This window comes from Gopherus evgoodei, chromosome 19 (assembly GCF_007399415.2).
Source record: "Gopherus evgoodei ecotype Sinaloan lineage chromosome 19, rGopEvg1_v1.p, whole genome shotgun sequence".
Lineage (NCBI taxonomy): Eukaryota > Metazoa > Chordata > Testudines > Testudinidae > Gopherus > Gopherus evgoodei.
In genome coordinates, this window is record NC_044340.1 from 4,611,118 (window position 1) to 4,633,098 (window position 21,981).

The 21,981-nt window shown below is 58.5% G+C and overlaps 1 protein-coding gene across 4 annotated transcripts in view; it reads right to left on the reverse strand.

The window, feature by feature from the left end:
- ROBO3 (roundabout guidance receptor 3) overlaps positions 1 to 21,981 on the reverse strand; it is a 214,399-nt gene that overhangs the window by 34,125 nt on the left and 158,293 nt on the right. For 3 of the 4 annotated variants that reach the window (XM_030538527.1, XM_030538524.1, XM_030538526.1), the window contains exons 3-9: positions 21,806 to 21,963; positions 20,943 to 21,063; positions 18,204 to 18,342; positions 17,358 to 17,485; positions 16,717 to 16,728; positions 9,559 to 9,683; positions 5,363 to 5,534 (exon numbers count right to left, since the gene is read on the reverse strand). In XM_030538527.1, coding sequence (XP_030394387.1) covers positions 5,363 to 5,534; positions 9,559 to 9,683; positions 16,717 to 16,728; positions 17,358 to 17,485; positions 18,204 to 18,342; positions 20,943 to 21,063; positions 21,806 to 21,963 — 855 coding nt within the window. The remainder of the gene's footprint in view (positions 1 to 5,362; positions 5,535 to 9,558; positions 9,684 to 16,716; positions 16,729 to 17,357; positions 17,486 to 18,203; positions 18,343 to 20,942; positions 21,064 to 21,805; positions 21,964 to 21,981) is intronic. The other variant, XM_030538525.1, reaches the window with a different exon arrangement.

The following is a 21,981-nucleotide window of genomic DNA, read 5'->3' on the forward strand; positions in this document are numbered from 1 at the left end:
GGGCAGGTAGCCTGGTATTCCCCAGCCCAGTGGATGGGGTGGGGGAGGCCCCTGTTTGTGCAGATAAGGTAGGATTGTGAGCCTGGAAGGATCTCGTGCAGGTTGGGGGGTGGCTCAAAACACACCCAGCCTCCACCCTGGACAGAGCAGGGAGGGGCAGTGTGGGGAAGGGTGTGGGGCTTGTCTGGCCGTGGGGATGTGGCAGTGCAGTGCTTGGCGGGTGCCATCCCTTCGGGGCAGAGCCAAGGTTGTGGGGTGTGGTGTACGGGGGACAGGGGGATGCAGTGAGAGGGGATCAGCTCCCCACGTCCTTGCCTTTGTGGGTCAGCATCAGGCATGCTGTGTGTATAGCGACCTTCCCAATGCCATGTGTTGTGCCACAGCCCACAGAACACTGCACCCCTCATTCTCAAAGGGTCCCCAGCACCCACCGCCCCACACCCACACGGATGTGGTTTCAGGCTTGACTAGCCATTACAGATGTTTCAAACCAGGGCTGCCCAGAGGGGGTGGGGGAAAGAGGGACCCACAGGGGACACATGAGAGTTTTTCGGGGCCCCTGGAGCGAAGTCCTTCACTCACTCCGGGAGCCCCGGAAAACTCTCGCGGATCCTGGGCCCCCGGAGCTTCTTCCGCTCCTGGTCTTCGCCGGTGACGGGTCCTTCCGCTCCGGGGCAGAAGGACCGCCCACCGGCGAATTATCGCCAAAGTGGGACCTGCTGCCGAAGTGCAGCCGGGTCTTCAGTGGTAATTCGGCGGTGGGGGGTCCTTCCGTTCCGGGACCCGCCGCCAAAGTGCCCCGAAGACCCGCGGCGGGGGCCCCCCGCTGCCGAATTATCACTGAAGGCCCGGCTGCACTTTGGTGGTGGGTCGCACTTCGGCAGTAATTCGGCAGCGGGAGGCCCCCGCCGTGGGTCTTCGGGGCACTTAAGCTGTGGGTCCCAGAACGAAAGGGCCCCCCCCGCCACCAAAGACCCCAGGCCCCCGGAATCCTCTGGGTGGCCCTGCTTCAAATTTCAGGTGCCCAACCTGTGACAGGGCCTGGTAGGCACTGGATTGTACACCTGGTCCTTAACTACCCCCATCCCTGTTGTACCAGTAAGCTCACATCACCCCTGGAAGGCAGGGAAGCGCTATCCCCCCGTTTTACAGAGGACCACTGACACAGAGAGACTAAGGCACTTGCCCAAGGTAACGCAGCAAATCAGTGGCAGGGCAGGAAACTGGCCCCAGCTCTCGCATGGCCCAGGCTAGCTACTGAGCCACCTTTCCCCTCTATTATTGTTCCAAGAACTCACGGTGCTGCGACACTGATGCTACCCTGCCAGCTGTGTCCCTGCCCCTCTCTCTGCACAGATCACAGCTATCGGAGCACACGCTGCAAGCATGGGAGAGTGAGGTGGTTTGGATGTGAGCGAGGTAGGTCCCTTGGGGCAGTGGGAAGCCCAAGTGGTGCCACAGTCACTATAGGTGTCACTGTGAGAACGGGGCAAGGTGGTCAGGGAGGACCAGGTGCTGTCAGAGTCAGAGATGAACTGCAACCTGTCCTATGATCCCCCTGGGGTTACTCAGTGGCTGCCCTTGAAGTGGGCCGGGTGGGTGCAGAGTACAGTCAGGCCTATTCTCCCCTCACTCTGCTGCAAGTGTCACCATGGTGATGCCCATAAGGGGCACCCTCCACAGCATTAACGATGACCCACCCCCACCCTAACTACCCAACCACGTAGAGACAAGCTTCCACCGAAGCTAGCACCCTAAAGACGTTCAGCTCAGCAGCCAGACTGCAGGATCCACCTATTATTTATGACCCTAATTACGCTCCGTTGATTGGGAAGCAGTGGCTGGACAAAGAGCCCCGGAGAGTTCCCACAGAATTGAATTTGCCTGTAACAAGCAGCAAAGAAAGTGCATGGGAGAAGGAGAACAAACCCCAGCCAAGGTAAAGGAGCTGGCTCAGACAGAAATCAGCTGGCAGCAGGCAGGCGCCGCACTCAACACTCGCAAGGGGGGCAGCTCACCGGCGTTTCCCTGGCCTCCCACGCAGCAAAGTGCCTGCCAGCATCACTGCTGACGTGGGTGCAACAAGCAGGATGCTACAGGCCACAGCTGCCTCCTGCCCTGGCATTGTGTTCTCATCTGGCAGAGGCCTGGCTCCCGGTTCTGGATTGTGACTCTTGTTAACAGGCCCCTGGTCGGAACAGGTGCTCCACAAGATACAGACACATGAAGTGTCACATAAAGGCCAGGGCTGGCTCATCTGCTACTGCCGAGTGCTGTGCTGTCTAGCCACCCTCTCACTGCAAGAAGCCATCTGTGCTGCAGAATTAGGATTCTAGGTTACAACTCTCTTTGTCCAACGGTTGCCATTAATCACCTCGCCCTTGTCAGCTGGGCTGATGGATCAGGTGTTACCAGAAAACCCAAATCATCAGGGAGTGCAGGGATGGAACTCCCATGCTGCCCAGCTCAGGGGAGAAATAAGGGTATACAAAGGCTTTCCCTCTAGTAGGTACCATCTGCTGGGCACTCACTGGCCTGCGTGCAAGGAGTCTGGTGGGAAGCACAAAAGGGAGAAGCTGGTTTCCACACTGGCAGCCCCAGCAGAGGCCAGAGGCGTAACGTGCCATGGGGGTGGCTGCCCTCTTGTATCTACAGATGGCCACTCCAGCTCAGGGTTGAGGCCTGGCTGTGGGCTGGTGTAAGGTCTCTGCACACGCTGGGCCCATGCCGCCACAGTGCAGAGCTGGGTTCAGGAAATGGTGCTGGGCTGGCTGTCTCTCTCCTTGCTTTGCTGGGAATAGGTTTAACCATCTCGGTGGAGTTAAATCGACAATGCCGTCCTTAAGCGGGCACAGGTGTATCAGTACAAGTCAAGAACCAGCAGAAGATACGCTGGTGACAAGCACAATTGTGCTGGTAAAACTGCCTCCTCCCACCCCATCTTCTGCAAAGGATGAGACTTCAGATCCATACCGAGCAATACCTTGTGCACACGGTGACGTGAAGTCCTGAGGCAGCCGGCATGGAGCACAGCACTGCTCGCACCTTGGCATGCTGTGCTGTCAGCATGGCCTTTGGAGAGCACAGCCCTCCATCGGCATTTCCAAGCCGGGCTCCCGCCAATGGGGTTTCAAAGTGACACTCGCTGCCCTTCAGGGATTGGTCCCCCAATGTAGGTTTAACTAAACAAATCAAATATGCGAACAGCACTAACAGAATTCTTTTCAGTCCCCGCCTGTAACCTGGCCCCTGCGCCATCTGTAACAACCGACGCAGCGTGGTGCTAGCGCCGGCGGATTGCCAAGGGAACTCACACAGGAACGACAAAGCAGGACACTGTTTGGGCTGCGCAGAGAGGAAGGCAAAGAGCATCACTTGATATGGCCCCATCCTTTCAGCGCTCTCAGTCCAAGGCATTATTGCACACACTGGCAGGGCTCAGCCCTTTAATATGGGCCGTGGCTGGCACCTGACAGCATTTCACAGGAGAATAGTTCGTTTGGACAAAGCGCAGGATGCCTGCAGGAAGGGGCAGCAGGCGGGCAGCGGGGAGACAGACTCCACAAAGGTGGGAAGGATGCCTGCCTGTTCAGCTGGGTTTTAACAAGAAATCCCTTAGAGAGAGGCAAGGATTTTATTTGCAATAAGAGGAGAGCCTCTCTGCTAAGGATTTGCTCGAAGCCGTGGTTCCTATAACACTTTCTGGGTCCTGGCTAATGCCAAGGAAACAGACAAATGAAATTCACAGCAGGAGAGTTCAGAAAAATGCCAGAAAACTTCACAGGAACAAATTCCACTGGCAAAGACTGGGCAGCAGCTCCGCTCCCGGCCTCGCTGCTCAGACATTCCCGGGCTCTTTGCAGTTCCACAAGGGAACCAGCTGGGGGCCTGGGCAGGGCTGTGCTAATCCCTCGCTCAGCACATGCTGCTCTGCGCCCTACCAAACCCCATTGCAACCAGGGCAGAGCAGCCAAACCTTGCTGCACACCCAGCTGGGTCCCACCAAACCTTCGTGCCCTGACAGCTATGTTCCCACTGGAGATGGGCTGAGTGAGGGGTGACAACTGCAAACCTGGGGAGCGTGAACCGCTGGCCCAGCCGCTGCAGGAGCGACTGGCTCCCTCTCCAAGGGTAGAGCTACAGGACGGGCACCATACCACTGTGGCTGGGATGCCGGAGCTCTGCCGGCAGAACCCCATCGTACAGACGCAGCCCATGCCGACGGAAGGGGTTTTTCCGTTGGTGTAGGAACACCACTTCCCTGAATGACAGAAGCATTCTTCTCTTGGTGTAGCGGGGGTGCGGTCAGATCTGGCCCTGCTGGGAGCTGAGCAGCCATGTTCGTCTTAGGCCGAAAGGGCTGCAGCCACCCCACGAGAAATCCAGCAATAATCCACTTCTTCCATGCTCCTCTCTGATCCCTCCCCATATTGCCCCTCAGATCTTCCCCTGCCTTTTTCCTGTGCCCTGCACCAGACCCTTCCTCCCCTTGACCTACCCCTTCACCGCCTCTCGCTCATTCCCTGCTCAGGGCGCCAGGCAGGCTGCTGTCCCAATGGCTATAGCTGGTTAGGATCCTGGGCACTCCACTGTTCTGGGCATCAGTGGTTCACACCCAAGAGCCCTGCTGGCACAGTCCCTGTGTGTACCTGGGCAGCTAGGAGGTTTAGAGCTCTCCTCCAAGGTGGGAAACACTTTAAAGCCTTGAGCCCTTGAAAATGCAGCCTGCAAGCTGAACTAACCAGCTGCTGAAACACAGCCCTGCGACCCTAAGCAATGGGCCACGACGGGAGCGTGCTGCGGGTAAGGGAGCATGCTCCAAGAGGCTCAGCACTCAGGCTGTCCCCTGCCCCCAGCTCAGCAAGGCGGAGGGGATTCAGCTCCAACTGTCCAGAACCTGCCGCCCAGATAGCGAGGTGGGGTTTGAATGGCAGCTAACCCAGACTCAGAGGGAGCACTACTGGACCAAACCAGCTACCAGCCTGAATGAACGAAGCCCACTGGAGCCCCCTGGCAGAGCCCCCTTGCCAGGCTCACCCCTGTGCTCTGCCTTTCCCTCACCAGCACCCTGGGAACTCAGCAAACGTTCCAGTGCTCATGGACGGAGATGTCACGCTCCCTCCACTTCTCCCCTAGAGCCAGCTCCACCCTGAGCTCCGGGGCCCAGAGCCCCTCAGTTCTGCAATACGCCGACCACACGACTCCAAGCTCCTACAGGGCACTTAGCCTGCTGCGGGGCCTGTGCATTTCAGGGGGTTATGCCTCCAGGCCCACTCCGCCGTGCTTGGCCTGGGGACCACACCAAGGGCTCTCCCTGACCATGAAGGACCTTACTGGAGCCTTTACATTCACAGGTACTCACCATCCTCCACCTCCAGCAGGGCTTTGGCCAGGATGCTCCCTGCCACGCTGATGGCCTGGCACATGTAGTACCCGGAATCTGCTGTCTGCACCTCCGTGATGGTCATCTCGCCACTCGGGGACACGGAGAAGCGGCCCATGGGCTGAGGGGGCTGGCTGGGGAACAGCAGGATCTGCAGGGCAGACACAAGGGGAGAGCCCCAGACTCTCCACTTAGTGAGAGCTGAGGGCAGCCCGGAGGCATGGGGAGTACAGGGCCTCTGCAGGGAGCGGCTGGGCTGATTTTGGTAGTGCCTTGCCCAGGGCCAGCCAAATTCAGGAAACACCACTGAGGCCAGCCCTCCCCAGACACTATGCAGGCAGGCGGAGGGGCTGTTCATGACATCAGGCAGAGCTCCCTGCACTAGTGCATAGACAGACAGAGGACCTAGCACAGTCCCATGCCCTGAGGTGTGGGGCAGGGCTGGGTAGCAAGGGGCCAGCCTGGACTATGGGAGCTTTTCAGGGGAGTTTCAGGCTCCCAGATTCAGCTTCAATCTCACTGAACATGAATAACAGTCCTACAAAGCCACTGCCAACCCTAAGAGTGCTCAGCCAGGCCCCTCCCGCCGGCCCTCGGAGCGCGCGGCCAGGCCCCTCCCGCCAGCCCTAGGAGTGCGCGGACAGGCCCCTCCCGCCAGCCCTCGGAGCGCGCGGCCAGGCTCCTCCCGCCAGCCCTCGGAGCGCGCGGCCAGGCCCCTCCCGCCAGCCCTCGGAGCCCGTGGCCAGGCTCCTCCCGCCAGCCCTCGGAGCGCGCGGCCAGGCCCCTCCCACCAGCCCTCGGAGCGCACGGCCAGGTCCCTCCGGCCAGCCTTCGGAGCGCGTGGCCAGGCCTCTCCCACCGGCCCTCGGAGCGCGCAGCCAGGCCTCTCCTGCCAGCCCTCGGAGCGCACGGCCAGGTCCCTCTGGCCAGCCTTCGGAGCGCGTGGCCAGGCCTCTCCCGCCGGTCCTCGGAGCCCGTGGCCAAGCCTCTCCAGCCAGTCCTCGGAGCCCGTGGCCAGGCCCCTCCCGCCAGCCGTCGGAGCGCACGGCCAGGCCCCTCCCGCCAGCCCTCAGAGCGCACGGCCAGGCCCCTCCAGCCAGCCCTCGGAGCGCGCGGCCAGGCCTCTCCCGCCAGCCCTCGGAGCGCGCGGCCAGGCCCCTCCCGCCAGCCCTCAGAGCGCACGGCCAGGTCCCTCCGGCCAGCCTTCGGAGCGCGTGGCCAGGCCCCTCCCGCCGGCCCTTGGAGCGCGCAGCCAGGCCCCTCCCGCCGGTTCTTGGAGCCCGTGGCCAAGCCTCTCCAGCCAGTCCTCGGAGCGCGCGGCCAGGCCCCTCCTGCCAGCCCTCGGAGCCCGTGGCCAAGCCTCTCCAGCCAGTCCTCGGAGCCCATGGCCGAGCCTCTCCAGCCAGTCCTCGGAGCCCGTGGCCAGGCCTCTCCAGCCAGTCCTCGGAGCGCACGGCCAGGCCCCTCCGGCCAGCCTTTGGAGCGCGCGGCCAGGCCTCTCCCGCCAGCCCTCGGAGCGCGCGGCCAGAGCTCTCCCGCCAGCCCTCGGAGCGCACGGCCAGGTCCCTCCAGCCAGCCCTCGGAGCGCACGGCCAGGCCCCTCCCACCAGCCCTCGGAGCGTGCGGCCAGGTCTCTCCCGCCAGCCCTCGGAGCGCGTGGCCAGGCCTTTCCCGCCAGTCCTCGGAGCGCGCGGCCAGGCTTCTCCCGCCAGCCCTCGGAGCATGCAGCCAGACCTCTCCCACCAGCTCTCGGAGCGCGCAGCCAGCCTCTCCACCAGCTCTCGGAGCGCGCAGCCAGGCACACTCCATCTGAAAAGTACCTGGAGCTCGCGTTTGTGATGCCTTCCCCTTAACAAAGGAAGCATTCCCCAAGGAGAATGGCTGCTGGAGGTTGTGGATGTCTGCACCCCACCCTCCCTTAGGGTTTCTGTTCCTGAGTGAGGAGGGAGCTGTGTACAGCAGAAGGCCCTGGCGTGCCATAATCCCTGTCTGACGCCTCCTCTCCTCGTACCGAGCATGTGGGCAGAGAGAGGCTGCATCACAGCACAGCACTCCTGGCCACGCCAGGCCCTGGGGGCAGTTCTGGGCCTCTGCTGCAAACGTGCCAGAGGAGCCAAAGGAAACGGACAACAGACGATTGAGTAAAACAGAAGGGATGAGATGGAAAGAGCAGCTGCCAGGCAGGGGCGGCTCTTTGGATTTCTGGCAGCTGGTGTGCTAGGCACAGAAGAGCAAACACACTGCTTTGCCCGTCTGAGCTGTGTAGCCTGTGGTGTCATGCGGGCCCCTGGGTGCCAGGCTGGGCAGACAGCACATGGCAGGCATGCACGCAGCTCACCCAGCGATTCTGACAGAGGGAAGCTGAGCACACACTGGAATCTGCTTGCACACCCTGGCAAGGCCCTGCCGAGCAGAACAGAGTCGCCCTGCTCCGCTGCCCAGGAGCTGTTGCGGGACCCCAGAGAGCATAGCATTCCCCTGTTTCAGTCCCTGAGATTCGATCCCTTTGCCTCTCCAGCCTGGGCTCCGATATTCCCGGGCCAAGGCGCTGCCCTGTTCTCCGGGGCTTGGTTCATTCCTACGGTTGTTCCCAACGAGGTTCAGTGCTTACTGGCCCTGGTGTCAGGTTCCTGGGTCCCTGCACACTGACCCCCTGCCAGAGTGCTCCAGCTGAGAGTGCTCTCACTCACACGGTACGATTCCCTCGGCTCTGCACGGCCAGTGGGCAAGAGGGGAGCCCTGCATTCGTGGGCAAGGGCATGGGGCCCCAGAAGGGCAGCAGAGCAGAGTCACTGCAGAAGACATGGCACTCTGAGGGGGCAGCAGAAAACAGCTGGCCCCCAAGCCAAGGCCAGGGGCCCATGGCATGAGGGTGCAGCGTCTGGCAGAGGAGGAGAGCTGGATACACTGTTGGGCTGGCCCCCCTTGGCCCTGCTGTACCTCCCGCCTTGCACTTACTGACCTCCCCTCCCCACTCATCACCCCTCCCCCTCCATAGGCAAAGTGCTGCCTCCCCCCCCTCACCCCAGGGGCTGCCTTCCTCAAGCCTCACCCTCTCAGGACAATACTGTTGGTCTCTTGACTCCTGCACGAAGGTCTCGCCGGTGCCTCGTCTGCCTGCAGGAGCCTCAACCACCCCCAGCATAGCCCTGGCATGGCCACAGCACCGCTCCAGGCAGCAGTGCAGCTGGGGATGATTTGCTGCAGGGTGGGCCCCATTGCCAGGACCACTTAAACAGCTGAGCAAAGCTCCAGGGATGGACCAAATGGCCCCATGCTGGGAGCCACCCAAAGCCAGGGCCTAGGAGCGGGGCTGGGCACGGAAATGTCTCAGCTGCGAGGATGACCTGGTTGGAACTGGGCAGCAGGACCATGCCTGGGAGATCTCCCCGAAGCCAAGCCAGAATGAACTGGGCTTGACATAGCCCAAGGGCTGGATCCCAGGCAAGGGAGGGGAGTCACTGCCTGACTGACTCAGCCAGGCTTCTCACTTGTAGCGCCCAGCAGAGGATGTTCCTTTCCCGGCTTCCTGCTGACTTTGTCACAGCGCAGGGTCCCCTGCTCCCTGCCACGCAGACACTCGCTCTCCATGGACAGTGGGATTCCCAGCTCGCACTCACTCAGTTCCAGCAGCGTGAATGTTGTTGTACCCTCAGTGGCTAAGGTGAGTTGCTGAGCTCACACCAAGGCATCGGGTGGGCTATTCTTAGCACTAGCTGGGCGTTGAGCTAACATGAGTCTGCCCTCCCTGGGGCTAACACCTCCCCGCTGCAGCCTAGACGTCCCCACGGGTCCTAGCTGCCCAGCTCACAAAAGCAGAATCAGCCAGCTGCTTGTCCAGGGAGGCCTAGATGCTGTCTCACACAAAGAACACAACGCTGCTTCGTTTGTCCCCAGGGACTGGGTCCCTCCTGGCTCTGGGTGGAGTGGGACCAGGTTTAGGCCCTGGAAGCATTGCTGGGGACTGTGATCACACTAGCCAGAGACCCCGGATGTGAATACACCCGCTGAGGCTGGAGGGCAGGTCACAGCCTCCCGATGGGCTCAGAGTCCTGGGCTAGGCAGCCAGAGCTTCGCAATCTGGCTTTGAGAGAACGGAGCTCCTCAGGGGCATGGGACAGGGGCATGGGTAGGCGTTGGTACACGTTCAGGGGAGGGGGGCATGCAGAACCTACCTGGCTGCCTTCCTTCTGCCAGAACACAGCCGGTGGCGGGTTTCCTTTGGTCTCACAATGAAAGGTCACAGTGCGGCCCTGAGCTACAATCTGGTCCCGAGGGCGCGTCACTAACTGGGGTGGAACTGAGAACGGGTGAAAAGAAAGAGAAACAAACGGACACGGGTTGCAAAACTTTAGAAGGGGTTTTGTCCAACAGCATGGGGTCTCCAGGCACTGGGGCTTGGGGCGCCTGGGGCTTTTTTGCAGAAATGCTCCCCCAGGAGGTGGGATGGGGACGCTGCATTGGCTAGCAGAACATATTTCCATAGCCCAGAGGTCTGTACATTTCTCTGATCCTCCAGGCAGCTGACCAGGAACTGGAGAGCTGGCCCTGTCTGCAGCAAGGGAGCTCACAGCACACAGCTATGTGGCTACAGGGACCCCAGAGCAAACTCCTAATGCTGACATGCTGCACTGGGGCAAAGCTGGGCTTGCAGGGCGCAGCCTAATGGGGTACCATACATAGGTGCCAACTTCCCCACTTCTCCATGGATGCTCAACCCCACCTCTGCTCCCAGTCCCGCCTCCATTCCACTCCTTTCATGAGGCCCCGCCCCGGCCTGCCCCTTCCCATGTCTGCCCCACTCCCATTCCAACCCCTTCCCCAAAGTCCCCGCTCCGACTCTGCCCCCTCCCTACCCCTATTCCAACTGCTTACCTAAATCCCTGCCCCGGCTCCGCCTCTTCCCCACCTCCTTCCCTGAGCGCACCACATTCCCACTCCTCCTGGAGCATGCTAATGCTGCCAAACAGCTGTTTGGCGGCCGCTGGGCGGGAAGCACTAGAAGGTAGGCGGAGGAGCAGAGACACAGCGTGTGGGGCAGGGAGGAGGTGAGATGGGGCCGGGGGTGAGGGGAGCTTGGCTGCTGGTGGGTGCAGAGCATCCACTAATTTTTCCCTGTAGGTGCTCCAGCCCCAGAGCACCCACGGAGTTGGTGCCTATGGTACCGTACCAGGACACAGCATCTATGCAGGGGTAGTGACACAGGAGCCAGTGTCCTTCCTGGAGGCTGGGGCTCTGCCACTCTGCACGTCTGGCCTAAGCTAATGCTGGGGCAACAAGCACAAGGGAGATGCAACAATCCATGCCAAACCAACCTCATTCCCTTCTGTGGCAGGGTCACTGGCCTAGGGGCTACGGGGGAGCCAGAGATGAGATAGAGCATGATTTTAGTAAAGTTTTTCACACAGTCCCGCATGACAGTCTCACCAGCAAACTAGGGCAGTGCTCTAGATGAATTTACTGTAAGATGGGGACCCACTAGGTTGAGAAACCACCCTCAAAGAGTAGTTATCCATGGTCTGCTGCCAAACTGGGAGGGTTTCTAATGAAGTCCCGCAGGGATCAGTCCTGGGTCCGGTACTAGTGAATGGGGAATAACTGGCCAGGTGGCAGTGCTGCTGGAGAGGATCTGGGGGTTATAGTGGATCACAAATTGAATGTGAGACAACGAGATGCAGTTGCAAAAAAGGCAACATTTTGGGGTGTATTAGCAGGAGTGTAGTATGTAAGACCCAAGAGGTAATTGTCCTGTTCTACTTGGCACTGGTGAGGCCTCGGCTGGAGCATTGTATCCAGTTCTGGGTGCCACGCTTTGGAAAGATGTGGACAAACTTGAACGAGTCCAGAGGAGAGCAACAAAAATGATCAGAGGTTTAAAAAACCTGACCTAGGAGGAAAGGTTAAAAAAACTGGACGTGTTTAGTCTTGAGAAAAGAAGGCTGAGAGCCTTCATAGCGGTTAAGGCTGTTATAAAGAGGACAGTGATCAGTTGTTCTCCATGTCCACTGAAGGCAGGACAAGAAGCAGTGGACTTAGTCTGCAGCAAGGCAGATTTAGGTTAGACATTAGGAAAAACTTTCTAACTCTCAGGGTAGTTAAGCTCTGGAACAGGCTTCCAAGGGAGGGTGTGGAATCCCCAACACTGAAGGTTTTTAAGACCAGGTTGGCAAACTCCCATCAGGGATGGTCTAGGGTTACTTGGTCCTGCCTCAGCACAGCGGGTGGGACTTGATGACCTCTCGAGGGTCCTTCCAGCCTGATATTTCTATGATTCTGTGGTAACATGGCAGCCTGAGCTTGGGGAATCCAGCACAGTCGGGAAACACTGGCCCTTCTCCCCAGGTGCCGGGGCATCTGATGGGCTGTTTACAGAGGAGAACAGCCACAAAGATACCACAGCCCCCGCCTGCCATTTCTCTGACAGAGCAGGAGTGCTGCTGGGTCCCTGGAGAGAGGCCCAGAGCTGCGGGGTGCGTTGGCAGAGGCTGCCCATTGGGACTGGGAGTTCGTTCCTTCTCTGTCACCCATAGCGAAGGCCGGAAGGGGCCACATTTTCTTCCTTCTTTTCTCTGACACTAGCACTGTCTGCCTGGGCCCAGAGAACAGGCTAAACAGGCAGCATTGCTGAATGGGGCATCTTGCTCGGCCCTTGTGCACGGGCAGCCCTGCCACGCCTCCCTGCAGCCCTGTTGGGACCTCACTGTGCCCCGGCTGCAGGGGATGCTAGTGATAGCACCTGCCGGCTGCTGTGGCCCTGTTCTGGAGGCAGCCAGGCAGCTCCTTTGCCTCTACTCCTGTTCCCCAGGCTGAGTCCGAGTAGGGAAGGAGCAGGGAGGGGAGAGGGCAGCAGAAGAGGGAGGGGGGCCAGTACTGGTGCCAACCAGCTTTCTCAGTTACCTCTTGCCAAGTCTCCAGAACAGCCAGCCCCCAGCTGTCCGCAAGATACCTCAGTACCCATTGACCTCAGACACCCAGTGACTCCCTTCAGCATCCACTCATCCACCTACATCCCCAGCACCCATCCACTCACTCAGCGAACCACCAACCCCCCCAGCCTCAACCATAGCTTCCACATGTTCAATAGCTCCTCGTCCCGCCTCCTGCTGCTGCTTGGGGCAGGGTGGGAGAACTGGCAACACTTTCATCTATAAGAAACAATCACACACAGAGCTGCACGAAAGGCAGACGCTATGAAAGGCAGCAGCACGTTAATCAAGAGAGTGACAGCAGAACAGAAGGGCTGGTTTCCTAATCATACTGTAAAACCCTTTGGATTTAGGGGTTTTACGGTAACACATTTAACCCCAATGTCTAATTAACAGTCTGGATAAAGGAAGCCTGTGCTAATGGTTCCACATCCTCTCCCCTTCCATTCAGATGCAAGAGCTCCCAGTAAACAGTCTCTAGCCAGACCTCTCCAGCCAGGGCAGACTTGACTTTCCCCATATTTGTAGGGGGGAGAAAAAACAGAACTCCACGTCTTCCATGAGGAAGAAGCAAGAACAGGCCTGAGACTAGACCCATCCCCTAAAGAGGAACAGCCCAGCCCAGGGCACCCTGCACTAATCCCAGCTTTGGCTCTGGGAGCCACATTCTGCTCAAGAAGAACATTGCTAACACTGGGAACAATTCTTTTTTCCTGTTGTGAAATCCAACTCGTACTTCCCAGGTCCGTGAAGCTCCCAGACGGCAGTGCTTAAGAACATAAGAATGGCAGTACCGGGTCAGACCAAAGGTCCATCTAGCCCAGTATCTGTCTACCGACAGTGGCCAATGCTAGGTGCCCCAGAGGGAGTGAACCCAACAGGCAACGATCAAGTGATCTCTCTCCTGCCATCCATCTCCATCCTCTGATGAACAGAGGCTAGGGACACCATTCTTTACCCATCCTGGCTAATAGCCATTTATGGACTTAACCACCATGAATTTATCCAGTTCTCTTTTAAACACGGTTATAGTTCTAGCCTTCACAACCTCCTCAGGCAAGGAGTTCCACAGGTTGACTGTGCACTGGGTGAAGAAGAACTTCCTTTTATTTGTTTTAAACCTGCTGCCTATTAATTTCATTTGGTGACCCCTAGTTCTTGTATTATGGGAATAAGTAAATAACTTTTCCTTATCCACTTTCTCCACATCACTCATGATTTTATATATCTCTATCATAACCCCCTTTAGTCTCCTTTTTTCCAAGCTGAAAAGTCCTAGCCTCTTTAATCTTTCCTCATATGGGACCCTCTCCAAACCCCTAATCATTTTAGTTGCCCTTTTCTGAACCTTTTCTAGTGCTAGAATATTTTTTTTGAGGTGAGGAGACCACATCTGTACACAGTATTCAAGATGTGGGCATACCATGGATTTATATAAGGGCAATAATATATTCTCAGTCTTATTCTCTATCCTCTTTTTAATCATTCCTAACATCCTGTTTGCTTTTTTGACTGCCTCTGCACACTGCATGGACATCTTCAGAGAACTATCCACGATGACTCCAAGATCTTTTTCCTGACTCATCGTAGCTAAATTAGTCCCCATCATATTGTATGTATAGTTGGGGTTATTTTTTCCAATGTGCATTACTTTACATTTATCCACATTAAATTTCATTTGCCATTTTGTTGCCCAATCACTTAGTTTTGTGAGATCTTTTTGAAGTTCTTCACAATCTGCTTTGGTCTTAACTATCTTGAGCAGTTTAGTATCATCTGCAAACTTTGCCACCTCACTGTTCACCCCTTTCTCCAGATCATTTGTGAATAAATTGAATAGGATTGGTCCTAGGACTGACCCTTGGGGAACACCACTAGTTACCCCTCTCCATTCTGAGAATTTACCATTAAATCCTACCCTTTGTCCCCTGTCTTTTAACCAGTTCTCAGTCCATGAAAGGACCTTCCCTTTTATCTCATGACAGCTTAATTTACTAAGAGCCTTTGGTGAGGGACCTTGTCAAAGGCTTTCTGGAAATCTAAGTACACTATGTCCACTGGATCCCCCTTGTCCACATGTTTGTTGACCCTGCTTCCTAGAGGGATCGCAAGGGGACAATTCTAAACTAGCCACACCCAGCGAAGTATTTACAAAGGGAGAGATAAGAGGGAGCCAGGCAAGGCCCTAGGATATGGCAGTGGGACTCTCCTGAATAGAGCCATAACAGGAGAGTCCCACTGCATTGGTGCATTGATGTGTCTCCTGATAACCTCCGGGCCCTCAGAGCAGGATTTGGAGATGGAAGGAGGGACAGAGAAGAAAAGGAGCAAGTCTCCTAAATCAGCCACCTTCCCATAAATAACTAACCCTCCCCCATCCACCACTAGCTGTTCAAAGCCTTTTCTTTCCTCTCAATGGAAGACAAATGACATCAGGTTTTACAAATGCTAATTGCCCATCTTATCTCCCCTCTGCCCGCCCCTTCCCCCTCCCTCCAGGAGCAGGGAGACAATGCAGCACTGTAAAGTATTTATGGGGCACCAGGCACTATCACACAGAATTTCAGGTGCGCCATTGTCATACTGATCCCTGAAGGCACTGCTTTAATGAAGTTATGGATTGCTAGGTACCCCCATGCTAATGCAACCCCTCCACCCCAAAGCTGCTAGCTCTCCCCAGCTGAATTTCCATGGCAGGAAAAGAAAAACCTGGGGCTGTTTAATTGTTATTGAGCTGCATGTGGGACAGACCAGGGGTTGTCAGGCCTAGACCGGGGCAAATCCAGAGCAGGGCCTAGTGCTCTGTCCCAACGGCTCTGCTCACGTACACCAGCTTAGGATCTGGCTCCCATCACAAAGTCTGTTTAGTGCAGTAAGTCCCCAGAGCTGAGTTCCCAGAGCCATCCCCACACAGTACAGAGAACTGGCACATGCCAGGAACCCGCAGGCCTGGCTTGGCTTGGGAAACAGATCTGCAGCTGGAAGCTTAACCAAGCCTTGAGGAAGCCAATGCTGCCCCCTCCCCTTAGCCTGGAAGGCAGGCTGCCCCCCCCCCACCCCCGGTCCAGAGCAGTGGCTGCAAGTGGGATGCACCTTGTATGCTCTTGTGGGATGCTCATGGAAAGGGAGCTCAGCTGGCTCTGCCCAGTGTTTGGATTCAAATCCTGCGACCTGTGACCTCTCCCAGCAACAGCCTGTGTCTGTGCAACCACCTGCTCCACAATCATATCTCAATGGCCGTGGCTGGAAGACAGCGGGCAGCAGCAGCGGCGGAGAAGCCTCTTCACAAAGTACTCCTCCCCCCTGGGATTCAAAGGGGCCAGGCGCCCGCATGGAGCAGGGTCGATGGAGACTGATTCAGGAAATCCACCCCCATGTTCTGCTCCTGCTTCACTTCAAAGGCCAGGAGGAAATGAGGGCGAATGACGTGGGTGCCCCAGGAAGCCCCATTTATTCCTGAACGGGTGCTGCTGATAAGGGGCACGGGCAGATCGGAGGGGGCAGATCAGAGGCAGGAAACTGACTGGACTGGGGCTGCCCAGCGGGCAGAGCAAAGGGAGCCAGGCTCTGCATTGGCCCCATCACTAGCTCACCTTCGTGCCCTCATTTTCTCCACTACAAGGAAAGCCATTTTGTCAAGGGCATTTTACTGCTGACCCAATACACACCTGATGGGCTGAAGCCAGCCGTACCCTGCCCACAGCCTGCTGCTCCCATAGCCCTCTGGCTGCATCAGCCGCAGGGCCAGGCCTAATTACTGCTGTGAGCGATGGGGGGGTGGGGGGGAGCTGTCTGTGTCTCTGACTTAATGCACTCCAGATAGTCGCTATTCCACGGGGCTGACAAGTGGCTGGTCCACATGCTGGAGACGGGAGAGGGACACTGCGGGTTCACACACTGCACAGCGGTTCTGAGGCCAGAGGGCAATCACAAGGCCACAGAGTGGGCTAGTGTTAATTAAGCTCCATGCTGGAACCCAGTGGCTTTTCAGCTGAGAGAGAGAGAGAGAGAGGGAGGGAGGGAAGAGAGGGAGGTGTCCATGGTGGGAGAGACCTGATCAGATTCACTAGCCAAATGCTCTGCAGCCAGTTGAAGGCCAGCTGGGTTCCCACTGCAGGCTGCTCTGAATTCCCTCTTCTCCCAGAAAGGAGAGCTGGAAAAGCCCTTGTAGGCCAGCCAGGCCCGTTGCTGAGAGCCAGGGCTGGGTGTCCCTGCCGGGGGTTTTAGAGTGCTCTCCGATGCTCGAACACAGCAGATGGCCAGAGCGCAGCAGCATGTAGAGAGCGGGCAAAGAGCCTCCTGCATAGATCGTCTCCCACTATGGCCTCCTGAGCCCACAGGAATGTCACATGCACGGCCCCGCCCCGCCCCGCATGCCCCAGGGTATGAGATGAAATGGATACTCACGGAATGGGCTCACTGGAACAGAGAACACAGAGAAACAGGCGTGAGATGAGCAGGGTCCAGCGAAGCCGGGGGAGCGTTACAGTGACAGTACGCATGAGGGGCCGAGAAGCAGAGTGAATCCGCGCTGCCGTGTTTGGCTCTGCTGAGTGCCGGGCCCACTCGGCCTCCCGGCGACTGAGGCTGCTGTGTGCCAGTAGCATGGAACAGACGGATCGTGCGAGGAGGGGGCCTGCCTACATGGCCAGGCTGAATCGCCTTCCCAGGGACTTCCACGCACTAACCTCCGCCCAGCCAGTCGGTACCGAGGCTGTGGCTAGCTGGGCCCAGTTGCTGGTGTTGAATTGTAACCAGAGGGGATCGACAGACACTGGTCTGGCTCAGCAAGGGAGCCTGGCACATCTCCCTCCATCCTGCCAGCCCCTAGCACTGGAAATGATTCACATCTAACACCCCGGCCACGCTAAGTGCCCGACTAGTGTCAGCCACCTCTGAGGAGCACTCAGGCCCTGGGCTGGGATCTCCCCATTCCTGAGTGCTGAGAGAACGGGGCTGCTCATCTCCTCCTTGACTCCGTATGTCCCACCACCAGCAGCCCCCATCACTGCCTGGCCCCCTGAGTGACCCCCTGAGTGACCCCTTACCATGGACGCTGAGCGAGCCAGAGGCCTCCGACTTGCCCACGCTGTTCTCTGCCACGCAAGTGTAGGTGCCCTCATCCTCAGCGCTGACCCGACTAATTCGCAAGGTGTTGTCATTCTGGATCTCTGCCCTGGGATTGACAGAAACAAATGCTGTGAGAGCCTGGCCTGGCGCCAGCACCGGTGCCCAAGGTGCCAGTGCCACGTTGGTGCCAGTTTTGCACCCGGAGACCATTGCCACCCAGCCCACCCTGGGGGAGAAATGCTGCCTGGCATTTCCTTGGTCAGGGCCCAGCCTCGGGCCCGATTAGTGCGCACACCTGCCTTTGTTGGCTTCCAGACCCATCTAGGTAAGCGGGAGAGTATTGAGGGCTAGCGATCCTCTCTGAGTAGGTGGGGATTTCCACTATGAGTCCTGCCCTGGGACTACATTCACTCCAGGAGTCAGACTGAACAGCTCTAACGGGGCAAGCGAACCCCTCAGGAGCCAGGCAGTCCAGGCCTGTCTGGTGAGAAAGCTGTCAGACCCTGTGTGGATGCTCTGATTCTGGGTAGGAACAGGGTTCACTAAACGAGAATAAGCCGCTCAGACCGGAACCCATGTGTCCACCTGGGTTAAAGTCACCCTTGGGTTCACCTGCTGCATGTCTCATGCAGAGCAGCCCTGGGGTGTCCACACACAACGCAGAACTGGTTTAGCTACATCGTTTTAGCATCTCACCCCTAGCTCTCCTGTGCAGCTGTGTGCGTGAAGCAAGCTGGGAGCGCACAGGCAGCCCAGCCCTGCCTGGCCTGGAACATTTCTGTTGCACCCCATCCCAGGAAAGGGCCTCGCCTCTCATCTCTTACCTGCCCTGCGGCAGCTCCCCTTCCTCCTTGCGCCAGCGGGATGTCGGCACTGGGTCCCCCTGCACCTCACAGTGGAAATCCACACTGTCGTCAGCGAGCACCACCTGGTTGATGGGCCTGCGGATGAACGTGGGGCGCTCTGCCAAGACAGGCCAGAAAGGCAGCGTCAGAACTGAGCACAGGAGCCGTATGGCCCACACCAAGTGCAGAGACCCCACAGAGCTGCCGCCCTGCAGCATCCGACCCCTCCATGGGCAGCGATGCCAGGCTCAGAGGATGCACACGGAAAATGTCAGAGAAGCCGGCCCCATGGGATAGAAGCCTCCTTCCGCTGGTCAGACGGGCTCATGCAATCTCACTCCTGCTCCCTGGGGGCACACGCAGCCTCACTCCATGCTCCCTGGGGGCTCATGCAACCTCACTCCTGCTCCCTGGGGGCACACACAGCCTCACCCCCTGCTCCCTGGGGGCTCACGCAACCTCACTCCTGCTCCCTGGGGGCACACACAGCCTCACCCCCTGCTCCCTGGGGGCTCACGCAGCCTCACTCCTGCTCCCTGGGGGCACACACAGCCTCACCCCCTGCTCCCTGGGGGCTCATGCAACCTCACTCCTGCTCCCTGGGGGCACACACAGCCTCACCCCCTGCTCCCTGGGGCTCATGCAACCTCATTCCTGCTCCCTGGGGGCACACGCAGCCTCACTCCCTGCTCCCTGGGGGCACACACAGCCTCACCCCCTGCTCCTGGGGGCTCATGCAACCTCACTCCTGCTCCCTGGGGACTCGCAACCTCACTCCTGCTCCCTGGGGGCACACACAGCCTCACCCCCTGCTCCCTGGGGGCTCTGTCCCCCCGCTGGCTGCTGGAAGGCTGATGGGCCTGGAGCTCAGAGGGCTCTAGTCACACAGCGGGTCTAGCAGTCAGAGGACAAGCTCCTCCTCCATCAGGCTCTGCCTCCCGGCATAGGTGCCGACTCCGTGAGTGCTCCGAGGGTGGAGGACCCACAAGGAATAATTGGTGGGTGCTCTACCCCCTGGCAGCCAAGCTCCCCACCCCGTCCCAGCTCACCTCCGCCTCCTCCCCTGAGCATGCCATGTCCCTGCTTCTCCTCCCAGAACTTGCCACCATGAAACAGCTGTTTCGCAGCGTAACAAGCTGTGGGAGGAAGGGGAGAGGAGTGGGAATGCGGCGCGCTCAGGAGAGGAGATGGGGAAGAGGAGGCGCTAGGGCTGGGATTTGGGGAAGGAGTCCAATAGGGGCAGGGAGAGGGCAGAGTTGGGGCGGGGACTTTGGGGAAGGAGTTGGAATGGGAGCGGGTCAGGGGTGGAGTTGGGGCAGGGCCGGGGGCAGGGAGGGGGTTGAGCACCCACTGGCACCAGGAGAAGTTGGTGCCTATGCCTCCCGGTACGTACCCAGCCAGCATGGCCCAGCCCTGCCCATGGAGTTTGGCCTCTGTTGCCCTGGCACTTGCCCTGTAGGAACTGGCTGGGGCCGCAGTGTTATTAGTCCTCATTATGCAGCTGCCTGTCCAGTTCACAGCTGCCAACCAGCAACTCTAGAGCTGCAGAAATCAGTGCGCAGAATTCCCATGGGATGCTGCTGGGCTAGCAATGTGCTGGGCTGTGGCATGGCCTCCCCGGCTGGCACAGAGAGGTCCCACCGCCTCCCAGCCAGCAGATGGGATGGAGCAATGGAAGGAAGAGGGAGAAACATCTCAGCACCCAAGACTGGCAACAACATAGGCAGGAACTGGTTTCCCACTCAGGATCCGGCCACGGCTTCTCAGGAAAACACCTTGCCTCATTTATGACTCCTTTGGCCAGAGCAGTAAACCATTTCCAGCTCCCAGCATGGCACCTCTGCCTCCCAAGGCACAGGGTTCCCAGGCAGGGCTGCTCTCCTGGGCTCCCCTGAAATCAATGGGAGTTAGGCACCTAAGTACCTTTGCGGATCTGTGACCAGAAGCCTGTATGGGACTCAGCGAGTAGCAGAGAATGGCAGGGCTGAGCTAGAGGGCTAGGAAAGGGCCAAGCAGGGATGGGATCTCGAATAGTCCCGAGCTCTGAGCGGCATCAGGCTGCTGCGGCCAGGGCTGCTATTTGCAGAAGCCAAGTCCCTGGATCTAGCTGGCTAGTGGGTTCTGGCTTGGATCTGCAGGAGGCAATCAGGGCCTGGAGAAGGTGATGGTCGTTAATGGCCATTCAGTCCCCTCCAGCAGTGGAAACACAGAAGGCTCCTTGGCGTGACTGACGATGGAGAGTGAGTGATTCAGTGGTGCTGCTCTGGGCTGGAGCATTCCTGGGGGCAGCTTGCAAATGTTCCTACATAGATCCTGTTTGTGAGTTTAGGGTGTTTGATTAATAACGTCTGGCACCCCGGGTGGCCCTAACCACGTACAGACAGCACTGCCGCCATGCAGCCACTTCTGGGGCGGAGCGCAGCCTTCAGTCCCAGCTTGCAGCCAGGAAGTGGCCATTGGGGGTCCCACACTGGGCCAGACCCAGCCAGACCAGCTTGCACCTAGGGGGAAAGGCTGCTGAGATGTAGTCTGGGTATTCCCAGCCTGATGCCTGGCCACTCAGCTCTGGTTCCATGGCTAGGGGGCATGTCTCGAAGCGCTTAGCTCATCAGCCAGGCTTGGTGCTGTGCGGGGGAACAGCCATGGAGCTGAGCTCCTTGACACCCAGCCACCCACCCTGGCCAGCCCCTCCCTACCCAGGCCCCAGGTACTACGCACCAAACACCACCAGCTCGGCCGGCTCGCTGTCCCGCTCCCCCACCATGTTGGTAGCCACACAGACGTACATGCCGGCGTCATTCTTCCTGGTGTTGGACATCATCAGCTTCCCCCCACGGATCTGCACCAAAGAGGACGAGGTCAGAGTAGCTGGCCGTGCCACGGTATGGGGAGTCACACGCAGTCCCCGTGTCACCCCGCAGGAGAGATGCTCTCACGGACCCCTCCCTGCATACCACCTCCATCCCTGTGGCACAGACACTCCCATTACCCAATTAGTCTCCCCACCCCGCAGGACATATGCCCCCTCCCTGCATACCACCCCCACCACAGTGGGACAGACACCAACATTAGTTCCTGCACCCTACAGGACAGACGTTCCCACGGCCCCTTCCCTGCATTCCACTCTGCCCTATGGGACAGATACTCCCATTACCCAGTTCCCCCCCCTGCAGGACAGATGCCCCCTTCCCCGCATTCCACTCTGCCCCCATGGGACAGACACCACCATTAGTTCCCCCACCCCGCAGGACAGATGCTCCCATAGCCCCCTCGCTGCATGCTACCCCAACACCCTCCAGGACATATTCCCCCAGCATGCCCTACGCCCTTTACACCTTGGGAACAGATCATAGAATATCAGGGTTAGAAGGGACCTCAGAAGGTCATCTAGTCCAACCCCCGGCTCAAAGCAGGACTAATCTCCACACAGTTTTTTACCCCAGATCCCTAAATGGCCCCCTCAAGGATTGAGCTCACAACCCTGGGTTTAGCAGGCCAATGCTCAAACCACTGAGCTCTCCCACCCAATCCCGCTGCTCGCCCCCTCCCTGCCCAGCCCCGTGGGATGGGCAAGACCTCACCGTGATGCGTTCGTCTTTATCGCTGATGCGGATGCTGTTCTTCTTCCAGGAGATGGTGGGCTCGGGGTGCCCCCGGGGCGGGATGCACTCCATCACAGCCGGCTCACCTGCCGCCACCACCACGTCACTGGGGGCCTGCCGGAAGTCATCGCGCAGAACTGCAAAGGGAACCATAA